This window comes from Arvicola amphibius, chromosome 5 (genome assembly GCF_903992535.2).
Source record: "Arvicola amphibius chromosome 5, mArvAmp1.2, whole genome shotgun sequence".
Taxonomy (NCBI): Eukaryota; Metazoa; Chordata; class Mammalia; order Rodentia; family Cricetidae; genus Arvicola; species Arvicola amphibius.
In genome coordinates, this window is record NC_052051.1 from 72983602 (window position 1) to 73000514 (window position 16913).

The 16913-nt window shown below is 46.6% G+C and overlaps 1 protein-coding gene and 1 long non-coding RNA gene across 2 annotated transcripts; both read left to right on the forward strand.

Annotated features, from left to right (window-relative positions):
• The first annotated feature begins 925 nt into the window (after window positions 1-925).
• Fjx1 (four-jointed box kinase 1) lies at window positions 926-3402 on the forward strand. The gene has a single exon (XM_038330838.1). It carries the CDS (start codon window positions 1174-1176, stop codon window positions 2524-2526), a length of 1353 nt encoding a protein of 450 aa, XP_038186766.1. The 5' UTR covers window positions 926-1173; the 3' UTR covers window positions 2527-3402.
• Window positions 3403-10595: 7193 nt separating this feature from the next.
• Window positions 10596-12216, forward strand: LOC119815642. The gene is made up of 3 exons (XR_005285549.1): window positions 10596-11071; window positions 11671-11774; window positions 12042-12216. It is a non-coding gene; the product is annotated as an uncharacterized LOC119815642 (long non-coding RNA).
• The last annotated feature ends 4697 nt before the right edge of the window (window positions 12217-16913 follow it).

Here is a 16913-nt window from a genome sequence, read left to right on the forward strand (position 1 = left end):
TGGGTTTTGTTTTGTGATGTTTTTCTTCCACTGCCCACCCCCACCCCCCCGCGCGCGTGCGCTCAACTACTCCTTTTTCCTTTGCACTAAACTAGTAAATCTAAATGTTATTTATTTTCCTTTGTTTGGGTGAAATTTATAATTGGAAATAAAGCGACCAACTAAACGACAACTTACAAGTAAATTGAGAATGTTGGAAACGAATGTTTGTATCGGTCTATATGTCGCTATTTCTATATATTGAACTTTCTTTAAAAAGGGAAAACAAAGTGGCAAGTGACCAGAAGACCTGACTTGGATGCTCAACTTGCACAGCAAGATTTAACTCCCAGTATCCCTAGAAAAAGTCAGAGGCCAATCTCATTGCTCTTGAGCCTACAGTGACCCATACTGGGGGAGCTTGCTCTGGAAAGGGGTTGTAAGTTCAAAGTCATTGGCTACAGATGGTTCCTCTGCCGACTGGAGTCATATCCTCTAGGGCTCGAAACATTCCCGGGAATTTACATAAGGCAGTATGAATCACAGCAAGTGAGGCTGCAAAAACACCCGCCCTGATCCTTGCCCTGCAGCGCCTGGACTGCGGTGGGGCGTCTGTCTGAAGTTTCCAGGAGAGCAGACACAGTCCAAGCAAGGGGACTAGGCGATCGCCCAACTCCCACGAGAGTGCTGGACGTGCGGCTACCTCCAGGCAATACATTTGGTCTCTGCCTCTCCCGCTCCGACGCCCCCGCACGGACGCCACCAGCCCAGCTTCCTCCCGGACCCCGAAGTCCTGGACCTAGCGTGGGGCCACCTCTCGCTCCTGGAAGGATCGGTTGCCGCTTTAAGGGAAAGAGGAGGGGAAGGGGCGGGGGAGTGGGGGGCGGGGAGAGGCGGCAGAGGAGGGGGAGGGGGGATCCCCCTCGCTCCCACGTGGTCCGGGCGCCTGTGAATCGCGCCCGCCTTAGGGTCTCACAGCGAAATACAAAAGCAGCTGGGAAGCCACGGCGAGGCGAGTTCCCAGCGCCCGAGCAGAGCGCTGGACAGAGCCCCGCAGAGCTCCGCGGCCGCGATGGGGCTCCGGCACCCGAAGTCCCGGAGCCAGCCAGCAGTCGGGCCCGCCTCACCTCCCGCACACGGGCGCCCGGGCTTGGCTTGAAGCGGCGGCGGTGGCACCGGCGCGCCGGCAGGAGCATGGGGCGGAGGATGCGGAGCGCCGCCGCCGCCGCGGGGCTCTGGCTGCTGGCGTTGGGCTCGCTGCTGACGCTATGGGGAGGGCTCCTGCCACCACGGACCGAGCTGCCAGCCTTCTGGCCGCCCGAAGATCGACTCCCCAGGCATCCGACCCAGAGTGGCGGCTCCGCGCCCGAGCCGCGCTTCCCTCTGCCCCCGCCCCTAGCGTGGGACGCCCGCGGCGGCTCCCTGAAAACTTTCCGGGCGCTGCTCACCCTGGCGGCCGGCGCAGATAACCCGCCTGGGAGGCACCCGGACGATCACGGGCGGCACGTGCCAGCCGGGCTGCCCGAGCCCGCGGAGCGCACGGCGGTACACGGGGGCATCTTCTGGAGCCGCGGCCTGGAGGAGCAGGTGCCCCGGGGCTTTTCCGAAGCCCAGGCGGCAGCGTGGCTGGAGGTGGCGCGGGGTGCTCGGGTAGTGGCCCTGGATCGCGGAGGCTGTGGACGCAGTTCCAACCGCCTAGCCCGCTTTGCCGACGGCACCCGTGCCTGTGTACGCTATGGCATCAACCCGGAGCAGATCCAGGGCGAGGCCCTGTCCTACTACCTTGCGCGCCTGCTGGGCCTCCAGCGCCACGTGCCGCCGCTGGCACTGGCTCGGGTGGAGGCTCGGGGCGCTCAGTGGGTGCAGGTGCAGGAGGAGCTGCGCGCCGCGCACTGGACCGAGGGCAGCGTGGTGAGCCTGACGCGCTGGCTGCCCAACCTCACCGACGTGGTGGTACCCGAGCCCTGGCGATCAGAAGACGGCCGTCTGCGGCCCCTGCGCGACGCCGGGGGCGAGCTAACCAACCTCAGCCAGGCAGAGCTGGTGGACTTGGTACAATGGACCGATCTGATCCTCTTCGATTACCTGACGGCCAACTTCGACCGGCTCGTAAGCAACCTCTTCAGCTTGCAGTGGGACCCACGCGTTATGCATCGCGCTACGAGCAACCTGCACCGAGGACCGGGAGGGGCGTTGGTCTTTCTGGACAATGAGGCGGGTTTGGTACACGGTTACCGGGTGGCCGGCATGTGGGACAAGTATAACGAACCGCTGTTACAGTCAGTGTGTGTGTTCCGAGAGCGGACTGCTAGGCGAGTCTTGGAGCTGCACCGGGGTCAAGACTCCGCGGCCCGGCTGCTGCGCCTCTACACTCGCCACGAACCACGTTTCCCAGAGCTGGCCGAGCTCGCAGACCCCCATGCTCAGCTGCTACAGCGCCGCCTTGACTTCCTAGCCAAGCACATTTTGCACTGCAAGGCCAAGTACGGCCGCCGGCCCGGGGACTTAATGGCACTCCGAGGAAGAGAGGGAGTGAGTTATGAATGATGGTTAGAGGGCTGTCTTCTCTGGCACTGGCTAGGACCAACCGGCCAACGCCCACACAGCGGCCTGATCGCGAAGCTGTCTAAAAACTTGTGTTTTACCCTCTTGCCCCTTTCTTTTCATGCCAGGCGGTTTCCTTTCCAAGTTCTGGAAGGGCAAACTCACTGAAGCGAGAATTATAACATTCCCTCCACCCAGCTTTTAAAAGGGATTCTTTTCTGTGCTTGCGTGGAGATTGGATCCGAAGAAACGGGCTGCTGGGGTTTGGCCCCCGAATGGCAGTCTCTATGGGAGATGCAGACCATTCCTGTCGCTTCCTCCACCCCTTCCCAAAAAGGAAAACTTCCGTTTGAGCCCTTGAGCTAATCCTGCTATTTCCTATCAAACACAGTCGGGTGGAAGCGGAGCAGGCTGTGACAGGGCTGGTGGAGCCCCCTTCCTGTGTTCTCCCTTTGTTCCAGCGCCGCGATGGTGAGATAACTGTTCCAGGCTGAGGGACAGCTCTGGATAGGACAAAGAACAAGACTCCCCCACCCCTGGGAGCCCTACAGACCCTGGCGATTTGTCTGACTCATTCCCCAGCTCTAGTCATTTTGGCCTGAAGGCTGTGAATTCAGGACTAGCTCTGTGCAGCAGAGTCAGTAATGAATCTCTTCCTGCTTCTCCCAGCTGACCAAAAATATGACAATGATGATGCTCACCAGAAGAAGAAAAAAATCAATTTCATGCACTTTACTTTGTTTTTAATTTTTTAGTAAGAAAAACTTTTTTTTATTTGACAGATTTTGCCTTCTATGTATATATGTGCATAAATTGTGGTGTAAATAGACTAAACAAACTTATATTTCAATAAAAGGGAGTTTAAAGTTTAGAATTTAATTCTTTGTGGCTTGATCTGATTGAGGCTCCTGATCTCATCTACTTCTGGAATACCGGTTTAGTTTTGTCTGGCTAACGGGTGTGCTTTGCAAAACAAAGCACGTAGTTCCACCCCTTTTGTGGTTGGGGAGTGAACCAAGGCAAGGGTGCCAGAGTCCCTGTCTCTGCTCAAATGAACCTAGGTCTGGAAAATTAAGTTCTGCCTACAAGGGGAGGAAGGGAACAGGGAGAGATGAAAGAAAAAATACTCCATTTCCTAGCAAATAAAACTGATCTGAAAGGATTTCTCCGTAATATATTCCTATATTAATCATTTGGTAAGTATGATAGAACCAGATGTGCAGTCTAAAGCATGATGAATGCCCCCTTTTAAACTTCGCTGCCGTGGTCACGTGCTCCGGGCTATTTCCAACGTTGTAATTGCCCTGCAACTCACTGTGTGCAGATAACAAGCCAAGCACATACCACAAACAGGTAGAGAGTGTTATAAATTAATTCTGCCTTTCAATCTCTGACGACATGCATTCCACTGCATTCAAGAGATAATCTCCAACATCTGGACTCCTGGTGCTCTGTGGCTGTTGGGCTGCATGTCCTCTCAAGGCAGCCACTGGGAAAAGAAAGGGTACTGTGAGTACTTTAGTCCCTGACATTTGGATTGCGGCCTTTGGGAAACTCAAAATCTAGAAAATTTGGATTGGTATCTGGACGCAGGTGACCTTGCCTATTACTTTTTCATTTAATGATCTTTAATCCGGGCAACTTTTAGTTACAACTCCAATAGCCTTTTATTTGACTTGCATTTGTAAACCTGGAGTTTTATAGACTCGGGAAAATATTAAGTCTCTGTGGGTTCCCCTTCTCATTCAACTCTGTAGCATAGTGTGTAATTTAACTATTTAATATCATCTTTGTGTTTTCAGTGACTTACTCTAGCTTTAAGAAAGATACAGCTCATGAACTGTGGTGTAAGCCAATTTTTTTCAGAGACTAAATAGAGAATGTGCTGATAATGGCAAATACATCTTCTTTCAAGACACAGTGAGACCTCTGATAATTACGCTTTTGAAAAAGAGACATTTTTCATTTCTGGTGATGAATAACTAGATTTGCTGTTGAGGTTAATGGAGGCTGCTTTGAGAGAAGGCTAGATATTAGTACACTGGCATTTTTCCTCAGCACATTTCACTGAGGGAAATCGTGAGAAGACCTAAGTTTGGAGTTTCACCCACTGCCCAGGAAATCCGCCCTGCTCTGATACAGCTTCCTTGGGCAAGTTCTGGGCCAACGGCATTCTCCACATTCTTCCTGTGCTTCAGCTCCAAGCCCAGACTTGACCATGGGTAACCATGAACATGAAACAGCCCGGTGTAAAGGGTTCTCAGATTCTCTAATGAAGCATATCTGCCTGTTGGCAAAATCGGTGTAACTACATAGTAACGCCGTTAAGTGAACCAAGGCCTAATTATAGACAAAGGGCTTTAACTGTTGGTATTCCTCGTGACTAGTCAGTAGGCTGGGGCATGGAAAGATCCATTGGCATTGTGCTATGCTCAACGAATGCTCCCAGGGATAAGTCATTTTTGAACTGGAGATGAGTTGGAAAATGTAATGGGTTCTGCAGGGAGACCATAATCTGAGTTCTGTCCCTCACATACTTACCTTCAGCACGTCACTTCATGTCGTTCCCTCGTCTGTGACATGGAGATTCAATCAGGAGTACTGTGGGTTTTAAATGTTAACATATAAAACATACACATAAGACACACGTTTTAAAAAGAATCCTCAGCTCACGTTCCTCTTAAAGGGGAAAAACAAAACCAACCCTTTCCCCCCTAACACTCTAGCAAATTTCTACTTGAGTTTTTTATCAAAGCCAAGTCCACCTGTTTCCAAGATCAAGATCGGTTTTGACGTGTGGTGATAAATTAACAAAGTGTTTGTTGAGAACCCTCTTCTAGCACTGTGTAAAACATTGGTTCAGTCAGCCAAGGGCCTAGGTTTGATTTCCACATGGTTTTACGTGGGTGCTTTCAGAAACCAGTACACCCTATGTACCAAGGCAGCTGGACTAAAATACATGCAAGAGATTTAGAAGAGAAAAGAAAAAAATGTAGATGGCTCATTGCAAATCCATCACCTCTTCTGGAAAGCATCAGAGAGTGATGAATCTTTGCAAGAACAATCCTCTTCCCAATTCCTTCTGCCAAGAGAAAGCAGGCAGTTGACCTTCCTCCTTGGGTCTGACTGTTGATTAATTCACTCTGCCGGTGGCATAGTTCTAAACTCTATTAAGTATGCTCGCACTCCTGTCTTCAAATCAGAAAGAAACACAAATTATTTTAGCACATCTCGACACTTCGCAGCCTTTCGACTACAACTGTAGCTAGGAAAGACCTCCGCAACCTGGAAGCTGGCGGTGCGAACTAAATGAGTAAATATTTACGATATTTTCAGAAGAGTGCCTGGCACGCGGGAACCACAAGAGGGATTTATTGATGTGGTAGATCATTCCTCCTCTGAGTCAAAACCAGAGACACTTTGAATGTCAGGCAAGATCCTCTCATAACCCAGGCTTATCACTGATACAGAACACTTTGTGCAGCCTACAGCGCATGAGTCTGGTAAGAGTTACCCAGAGCTCACAGTGGCCAGTAGGCCACTATTTCTGGAGATGCCCTCTACGATAGAGTCAGCATGGGGCCTCCCGCATTTCTTACAGCAGGCTGTAGTTCTATTTCTCATGTGGCCTGTCAGCTTCAGGGAGCAATGAGCTGTGGAATTTTGCAGGCTCCTGAGGTAGCAGGAGTTATTTATGAGTCATGGATCATCTGACCTTGGGTACTCATTGCCCCTCCATGTACCTGCCTCATCCCACACAACCACTGATCCCAAATAATAGAAGGACAGAGGCGTGTGAGAGAAGGAGGAAAGAAAGCCCAGTGGCTACAGGAAAGACCAGCACATCAGCTGCTGCAGTGACCAAATACCCTGTTAGTTACTGCTCTCAACACTGCCTGCTCATGGCACCTTAAGGGAAGGAGAGTCTGGAAGGGGTGTGTTGTGGAAGGAAAGTCATGTGACCGGAGTGTAAGACAGGCATCACATTGCGTAGGCAGGTGTCACATTGCGTAGGCAGTCAGGAAGCAGCAAGGGTTGTGTCCGGTACTCGGCTTACTTTTTCCTTTATAGCCAGTTCATAAACCATGTTGCCCACACTTGGAGCAGCTTTTGCCTCTTCAACTCATCCTGGAAACATCTTCATAGACATGACTAGAAATATGTCTCCTAGGTGGTTCTGGATCCTGTCAAGTTGACAGCCAACCTCCACAGAAGCAAATCACCTCCAAGCATATTTTGGTGAATCAAGTTTAACGGAAAGGATTCTGGGAGTCGGGAGACCCAGGCTCCTTCTGGCTTCTGATTTGAGAAAGTCATTCTTCTCCCCTGTCTGACTCCCATTCTCTTCCATGAAAGAAGGTGTTAGTTACACGACGAATCTGTTAGTTTCCAGAATCACAGTATGATATACTTTACATTGTGACCTAAGACAGACAGATAGACAGGCGGACAGATGGACACACGGACACACACACACACACACACACACACACACACACGAAACGAAAGTCTCAGTAAACAATATGTGTGACACATTTTTTATGTTTTCTTCAATTGTGCTCTGTTCTTTTTCTCAGCTTCTGAGTGCTAATTGGAACCCTCTAAAGTGCTTTCCTAACCTATCAGAGGGGCACAACCTACACAATACAAACCCTGGCTTACCTCTCACTAAGTTCCTTCCCAGCTCTCAAACTGGGGGAAATTCCATTTACAACCAGTTTATAACCCACTGCCTTTCTTTCCCCCCAAAGGGAATACAAATAGGCTTCAATTCTGTAGACTGCAAAAAAGACGAAAGGGCTTCATTCAAAACATAGCTGAGAGAACCACTCGGCATCTTCCATGGGGTCTCTTCATAAATACCTCTAAATGTGGGAGGCAACGTCTAGTCTGCTCTGAGCATGTATGAGCTTTGAAGTTAAAAAAAAGAGAGAGAGAAAACAGTATTTCCTTGCATCTCTGCCTCCACGCAGCCCAAGGACGGCTCGGGAGGACAGTTTCTTTTCCGTGTATTCATAAAGATCAGATGTAAAGTCATCATTTTTTAATGCGACTGTTTTACCAGTTTCTCTTTCTGTGTCCTGCTGTGGGGGGAACTACATTAATAAACTATGTCTCAATGCTGCCTAGCTGGGATTTTTTTTCTCTCTGCAGGACTCCACCAAATATAGCAAAGGAATGCTTATTTTATTTATCTTTTCAACTTTATTTCCATTTCAGATATGTCTTCTTGGCAGTTTTGAATTTTTCTCTTAATGGCACTGTATTATTTTTTTTTAGGGGACTAAGGAACTAATTGTTTGTTGAGGAAACAACCACAAAAATTATTTCCCCCCTTTCTTGGGTGCCATATGGTATCTTTTGTGGTTTTAATAGTTATTTTATTTCCCATCCAGAAAAGTTAAGTAGCTTACAGAGCTCTCGTTTTTCTGGTACCAGCTCACAGATTCGGCTCTGCTGAGAAATTCTGGGTTATAATAGAAACATGTCACTTTTAAGCCAATGGCTCTATATTCTGCAGCTGTCTCTGCCTGCTGTTTATAGCTTCCTGGAGATGACTTTTTTCTTCTTTAACGTCCATTAAAGATTTTGTCCCATTCTATAAATGGCCTGAAAAGGTAAGATTAAGAGACTGACCACAGCCGTGGTCTTTTTTCTTTGACGTTGTAAATGTGTATGCGCCACATAAAATGGCAATTTTAATCATTTTAATTGTACACTTTATGGCATTATGCATACTTACAAATATTTCTAGAACTTTTCCATCAATCTCCAAAAAATAATAAAATAAAACCACAAAGCAGTAACTCTCCGTCCCTCCTTTCTCCTCCCCTCCCTTACCCTCCAATTACCTTTCTGTTTGTATAAAATTGCCTGTTCTGGGTACTTCCCTTCAGTGGAATCACCTGACATTTGCTTTCTTTTTCTCTTACATCCACGGTCACTGTCTTGTTAATAAAAAAGGCAACCCGACAGAAGCGAGGCCCTGGTTTTGGAAACTGACTGTGTCGCATTTGAATCTCATTTCCACCCCATAATAACTCCAGAAGTTGCGTCAACTTGAGATCCTCCTTAGTTTCCTCTGGAAACGCCATGGGGAGACGACAGCATCTCCGGAGTCCATTTCTGCTCTAGGAAAACACACGTGGCAGCTCCCCAGGTCGGTGAGTACTAGTCCTGGCTCCCAGTCTCATTTCCCTGCCCACGGAGTAAACAACTTTTACACTTTCCAGCCGTAGCAAAGTGCTGTGGGTTCACCGGTGAACCAGAGAGGTAAAGGATCTGCCTCTGTGGAGCTTAGAATCTAGACGGGAAATGGAAACTTGTCTAGGAGAAATCAGATGTGATAAGCAAAGCACAGTAGAGAAACGTGCAATGGGACTTCGTACTGTGACATCTTAAGCTGACCTAGAGGGAGGTCAAATAATGTTGACAATTTGGCCTTTTTTTGTCTTCGAAATTTAGAGCAATATTGGCAGGGAAGGTAAAGTATGAGATTTCCATCGTAGTGCCCTCCCCCCCCCCAAACGATCTGTAGCTGTTCTGGGCACCAGACTACTAGAGAGTGTTGTCTCTGCTGCTTCTTTTGGGAGGCTGGGGGAGCCATAAGTAGGTGGGTTCAGTTTTTCCAGTAGGTTGTTGTCTGCACCATGACATACATTTAAATATTAATCTTCCCAAGGCAGGGTGCATGGGGAGGGCACGGCAGGAATTAATATCAGGGGGAAATTAGGACTGTCAATAATATTAATAGCTACTTTTTGCTGACTGCATATTAACAAACAAGGCTTTGTGTTACACATCTCCTAGAGCTCTGAGGATTAGCACGGGCTGGATATTTCTTTTACAGATTGGAAAGGAAGGGTCAGAGGAAACCAAGTGCGCCTACGGCTGACTGAGGCTATGTCTTAAAGACAAATTTCCCTAGTATAAAATGCTTTCTCTCTCTTCCCTTTGTTTCCCCACCTTTTTAATTAGTCTTTTAAAACTGTGTTCATAGCCACACCTTCTCTCTGTCTCTGTTGCCCTTTAATTCCTGTATGAAGTTTCTATATGTGGCCCATTGCCTTTGCTTTTTTGACGGGCAAATTATGTGCTTCTTAAATTTAAAAATTTCTCTCTTTGTATTTTTCTAACCTAAACAAAGTCTGAGGGGCTGGAGAGATGGCTCTGTGGTTAAGAGCATTGCCTGCTCTTCCAAAGGTCCTGAGTTCAATTCCCAGCAACCACATGGTGGCTCACAACTATCTGTAATGAGATATGGTGCCCTCTTCTTGCCTGCAGACATACACACAGACAGAATATTGTATACATAGTAAATAAATATTAAAATAAAACAAATTCTGAGTCATTGTCTCCTCAATTATTGTCTTTCTCACTCTTTCTATTACCTTCTCTAGAAATATTGTTGGGTATATATTAGTTTGTCTTTTTCCCTCTTTTATTTTTGTTGTTATTGTTGTTTCTTTGTTTTTTGGTTTTCTGAGACAGGATTTCTCTGTGTAGCCCTGGCTTTCCTGGAACTCACTCTGTAGACCAGGCTGGCCTTGAACTCACAATGATCTACCTGCCTCTGCCTCCTGAGTGCTGGAATTAAAGGTGTGCACCACCATCACCCAGCTAGGTTGTCTTTCTATTGTCCATGGCCCAAACAATTTCACATCTTTTCTTCTCTTCCTTTCTGTGATGTCCACAGGATGTGAAGATCTGTCTCTTGATCAGTGAGTTCTCACTTCAGTCATCAAAGCTACCATGTAATTGATTCCTAAAGTTTAGATTCATCTGTTTCAACTCAAATAAATAAATTGCTCTTTTATTTCCAGATGATTAGTTGTTTTTGTTTTTGTTTTCCCAGGACTTCCTTTTTTAATATCTATTTATTTATTATGTATACAATATTCTGTATATGTGTGTATGCCTGCAGGCCAGAAGAGGGCACCATACCCCATTACAGATGGTTATGAGCCATCATGTGGTTGCTGGGAATTGAACTCAGGACCTTTGGAAGAGCAGGCAATGCTCTTTACCTCTGAGCCATCTCTCCACCCCCCCATTTTTTAAATGTTGTTTTCTTTTCTTTGGTTTTCAAGCCTTTCTTTAATACATCAGTCATTCACAAGTGTGCAGCTGATGGTTCTGGTGTCTGCAGTTCTGGAATGCTCTAATCATCTAATAAAACGCAGGACACTGAGTCAACTTTAAATCTTAGGTATTCAGTGAATCAAATTTTGATATCCTTATGTTGCTTGCAATATTTAGGATATGCTTACATTTATAATTGTGTGTTATATTCCTGAAATGCAAAGTTAACCAGACTCTCTCCTCTTTTCTCCTAAAGAACATAATCTGATGTTTAGAGGCTTTGTGTTTTGCAATTTGAGGCCATAAACTCATCCCGAGGGAGATTTTATCTGTGAGATTCTTTGTTTTGTTTGAATTGACGATAAGTACTTCTCAAAATGCTTTCATTTCTTGGGTCAGGAACCCCAGAGCTGAAATCAGAGCTGGGCCTTTTGAATATTTTGCCTGGTAATTGAAGTCCTAGCAGGTAAGAGAAATCTCAATAACAAATAAAGAAGATCCATGGAGTGGGTGGAGTTAGAGATTATTTTTCTGCAGCCAGAGTCCAGATAAGAGAAACAATCTTCTTTTGTAAAATGTTAGCTTTTTCCTTTGAGGGTCTTGGCGTTGGGGAGTGGTCTTAAACTAGTCCAGCTTTCTCTTTTGCTGGGGCACATTAAATATAATCTAGCTGCTAAAATCAGGCTCTCTCTCTCTCTCTCTCTCTCTCTCTCTCTCTCTCTCCCCCTCTCTCTCAGAGCAGACCCATTTTCACTTTGCATCTATCACTATGCCTTTGATTCTTTCTTTGTTTTGCGGCCCTGAGGATTTCACGACATTGTTATGAGTTGAGCTCTGCATTTGAAAAGATGCTTGCTATATTTGATGAAACATTGCTGGGTGTGTTAGAGAGGGAAGGTTTTTGGGCCATGTCATTCTCTTGTCACTAGAAGCAAACTCCACCTGGGCATCTTCTAAACCCTGCTATCAAATCCTGCTTGCCATAGTTTGGTGCTTACTTAGTGATTAGATGCCCGGTTTGGTTATTCAGAGATTTCCCCACCACAGAAACATTTACTTTAATAGGATTTGACCTGAAGTGATCCATGAAACAAGTGACCTGGGAGTCAATCACAAATTCTGCTCTCCACTAGGAAGTCTGAGATATAAGCCAGGAAAATGATTAAAAGGTAAGAGAAAAGGTAAAAGTGGGACCAAGGGGGGGGGGGATTCTATGCGGTAGAGGTAGAGCTGCCCAAGAAACAGCCTTTGCCTCAGGGGTGTAGAGCCCTCAGCTTGACCTTCAGCCAGCATCAGAGCTCTCGCAGTGATGCCCGCTGGAGAGGAAAGAGCCTTTGTCTTGGCAGGTTTGTCGTTTGTCTAGGATGAAAGGACGGTCAAGTAACCCCAGGGAAAATGACTTTTCATTGACAGTCAGCTTCCTGCTTCTGCCGCAGCTCCCAGGGGTGCAAAATCCAGCCACCACCACTTGATCTTTGGCCTCCTGACACTGACGACCTCACGCTGCCAACCTCTCAAAGAAAACAGAGCGATTGACACCACAGATTGAATCTCAACCTTGCATTTCCAGGGGCAGAACATTCGGCTTCATGGCTTCATGAGCCCCTCTCTAGTGACCTATTAGCAAAATCAAAAAAATGCTAATGAAAGGAGAGGTTAAGCATTTTTGACTTCTCAAGGCATTGAGCTAATAAAATTTTTTTTTTTTTTTTTAAAAAATTGCTGTGTGGCCCTCTCCTTCTCCACCTGTGAAGCTGGGGCTCATCCAAAGTCTCTCTGGAAAGTCATATTCATGACCCAGTTCCACATAGTTTGTGCCTTTTCTGACACTACCACCCTGTACACAATACTAGGGCTGTAAAAAGCTATCCCTTGATTCTGATGTAGCAGCTCAGGAGTTGGTGCCCAGTGTGAAATTCCTATGGGATTCTTTCCAATGGATCGTTATGGCCCAGGTATGTTCTGCAATGACCAACACAGTTATGTTGCCGTGGCACTGTTGAAACACTTGCAGTTCACTTAGCCAATGCCTACCACCCCGAAGCACCTTTGCCAGCCCCTACAAACCCTTTGCTGAAACAGTTTCCCCGTATTGTCCAATGATGTGACACCTAACGGTCTCACATTCTGAGGATTCTCTTGGACAGTGCCCCAGCACTAAAATAAAAAATAAGTTCTAGTTTCTCCTTTTACAACTTGAACAGCATCCCACACATATAAGATGCTACAGTACAGATCTGTGAGGCAGTGACACAGTCGTCATACCCCAGTCTTTTCTGCTTCATTTATTGGGCAAATGAGCAGTGGTCATACCTGTTCATGGCCTGAGTAGCTCCCAGATGCTTGCTTTTGGTCAGACACTGTGTTAGGTGGTGGAGGCAAGTAGTTAAGTAGGAAGACATGGTCTCTAATCTTCTGGAGTGTGGAGTCTGGTAGAGGTGACAGACATTAAGCAAATGATTACTGTAATAAATGGAATGACAGGGAAATACATGGCCCTGTAAGAGCGCTAATAGGGGACAACCTCACATTGGAGGTTGAAGGATGTGGCATTTAAACAAAGAGCAGAGCAATGAGCAAAAGTCAGCCAACATAGAGGGGAAAAGTGGGAGGGGAGAGCTTTTCAATCAGAAAGAACTCTTTTATCTGAGAGCCTGGGAGAAGGCACCTGCTGCTAAGATACTAAAGAAGGCCAATGTGGGGATCAGAAAGGGAACTGTAGAACTTGAGACTCCAAGAAAGTGCCAGGCCCAGAGGGCAGGATATGATGACACCGTGTCCCTCATTTGATCAGGACACTCTTGAGCATTCCAGTGAAATGGTGAGACTGAGAGAAAGCTGTTTTAGGATCAATCCCCCTTCTGCTTTCTAGTTGTGACCCTAACCAAGTTCCCCATAGTCTCTGACCCTCAGTACCCTCATCTAAAAATAGGAATAGCACTAAAACTACCTTCACTAAATTGTGATGGTTGATCTTAATCGTTAAGTTGACAAATCCAGAATGACCATGGAAACAAATCCCTGTGCGTGTCTGTGAGGATGCTTCTGGAAAGGTTTGAAAGAACAGAGAAGTCCACTCTGAGTGTCGGGGACACCATTCCATGGGCTGGGGCCCTGGACTGAATAAAGAAGGAGTGAGTAGCTGAGCAGCAACATATCCCTCTCTCTGTGTGTCTCTCTGTCTCTGTCTCTGTCTCTGTCTCTGTCTCTCTCTCTCTCTCTCTCTCTGTGTGTGTGTGTGTGTGTGTGTGTGTGTGTGTGTGTGTGTGTCCTTCCTGACTGCTGATGCTAGGAACTCCTTGGCATGATGGACTGTATCCTCAGACCATGGACCAAAATAAACCTTTCCTTACTTACGTTGCATTTGTCCTGTATTTGGTCACAGCATCGAGAAGAGAAACTAATAAAGAAGTCAACACATGCGAAAGCACTTAGGATAATGCATAGCCGCCTAAGAGGGCTCAGATTGGCAACTGATTCCTAGGATACAGCCCAGGAGATAAGAACAAGAAGAATAAGTGGCCTCTTTTCTACCCATGTCCACCCAATTCAAAGGTGGTTGCATAACAAAAATGTCTTTTTTAATAATAATCTTATTTCAGTGCATTATTGTGCTTTTGTTGCCTGTGCGTTGCTGCTCATGAGATGATGGAGGAGAGTTATCTGTCTATGTTTCTTTCATTGGTTAATTAATAAAGAAAACTGTCTTGGCCCTTTAAGAACAGAAAATTAGGTAGGTGGAGTAGACAGAACAGAATTGTGGGAACAAGGAAGTAGAGTTGGAGAGACGCTTCAGGCAGTCACCATAGGGAGTCTCCATGCTGCTCCTCTCCGAGATGGACGCAGGTTAAGATCTCTCCTGGTAAGCCACACCTCGTGGTGCTACCCAGATTACTAAATATGGGTTAAAGAAAGATGTGAGAATTAACCAATAAGAGGCTGAAACTATGGGCCAGGCAGTGTTTTAAAAGAATACAGTTTCCGTGTAATTATTTCGGGTGTAAAGCTAGCCGGTGGCCGGGTAGCGGGACGCAGCCCCGCCGCGTCACACTACAATGAGAGGCTTACCCCATTGTCCCCTCCCTCCTGTCACCCAACATCAGGCATATTCCATTTGTCTTTGTCGGTGCAGGGCGAGTGTTGCTACTTATTCTTCCTCGTGCCATTTTCTTAGCAGATTTCTCCCCTAAGCAGAAAACTCATTGAAAGTTTCTGCAGCCACCACAAAGTGTCAAAGAAATAAGGCCATCATCTGCAGGACTGCTGCAGAGAAGACAAAGAAAAACAAAAAAAAGAATGAATGAGAGAAACTGAAACTTCCAGAACGAATCACAATGAGAAGTGGAAAGGAAAAGCAATACAAACTAGCAAAGACCTTGGGAGGCCCAGCAATGCCCCTGACAGATGTAGAAAAGACCTTCCCCAGGGTTTAGTTGGCATCTGCAGAAATGTGCAGGGGCCTATGGGAAAACAAATCGTCCTTTGATGCCATCCCAAGATTATAGATCCCTGGAGATTCTGAGGAGCTGTCATCAAAGCCATTGGTGCATTGATCAACCTGGGCAGGACAAGAGAAAATGGAGTTGAAAGGGTCCTGTTATCCCTAGAGAACACTTCCTGGTGATAGTGCCACAAAGTGCTCGTCGTAAACTCACCCACCATGTGGACTAAGAAGGTAGAGGTGAACATTTGCCACAGCTGTGGTCAACAACATCCATTTCTGGGCTGGAGAGATGGCTCAGAGGTTAAGATCATTGCCTGTTCTTCCAAAGGTCCTGAGTTCAATTCCCAGCAACCACATGGTGGTTCACAACCATCTATAATGGGGTCTGGTGCCCTCTTCTGGCCTGCAGGCATACAGACAGAATATTGTATACATAATTAATAAATAAATTTTAAAAATCCATTTCTTCCAGATATACAGATTGCCTGGGAATATCCAGTTGTGACTCTGTTGAATCCTGAGTCCAGTTGCTTCTTGACCACCAAAGAGTATAGGAACTAAATTTCATCAGGTGCATTGCCCCTTCCTAAGACTTTGCTTCTGAACTATGAGACAGTTGCTGGGCCAGGAAGGTCCCTACTACAAGAATTATGTGCAGCTACCTGGGACCTGTCTGTTTGAAGTCAATTGCCAAACGCTTCCCTTTAAGCCCGTGATTGTTCCATTTCCTGCTATTAAATCCCCCTATTCCTCATGTTTGCCTGGGTTTGATTTTGTTACTGCAGCTATCTGGCTCAGTGGGTAAAGGGACCTGTCCTTATCCAAGCCTGACGACCTGACTTCAGCTTCCAGGACCCACAGAGTGCAAGAAGAGAACTGGCTCTTCAAGTTGTCCTCTGGCCTCCACATGGTGCATGCTAGGATCCAGCTCCCGGGTGACACTCGCTCGGGCCACTGGGATCCGGGTTCACTGTGACACTTGGGCCACTGGAACCCAGGTTCACTGTGACACTCGGGCCACTGGGATCCAGGCTCACTGTGACACTCGGGCCACCGGGATCCAGGTTCACTGTGACACTCGGGCCACTGGGGTCCGGGTCCTGTGTGACACTCGGGCTACTGGGATCCGGCTCCCGAATGACACTCGGGCCACTGGGATCTGGCTCCCGTGTGCACTGTCTCTCTTCCTCTACCTACAGCAGGTGCACTGGCAAGACAGGCTAGTAAAATGACTGACCTTGCTTACACATTTTGCCTCCTTCCGGGTACCATGCTTGGCAAACCTAGGTGGTAGATACAGGTTTTGTCTCTATTTTATATAAATCAGGAAACAGAAGAGGGAAGAAAATCAGAAACTGTTCAAAGATTAGAACTTGGAGGTTGAAGTGGTGCAATGGGAACCCTAGTAATTGACTCCAGAGGTGACTCACTCAATCGTGACACTATGCTGATAGGTAGGATCAGATTAGGAAAGGCTTCTTGCTTCCAGAATGTGGGAGGTGGCATCAGACTCAAACATCTTGACAGAAATGACACTGCCAGTTGCTCCCAGGAAGATTCAACACAGATGTGTTATAATTGAGTGTAAATTTTATATTCTGCCCATACATTCTGATTTTTTTATATCTCACCTAACATTAAAAAGATGGAAGCAGCATGAAACAGTAATATCTAATAATTATAGAGTGTATACTATGTATCACACATCAATATTTAAACCTGGTAGGGGGGATCTTACTTTGTAGACCCAGATAGTTTCGTGGCCTCAAACTCCTGATCCTCCTGCCTCAGACTCCAAGTGTTAGAATTACAGGGGTATGTCACCCAAACCAGCTGAATAAAATTCCACTGTGTATCTGTATCA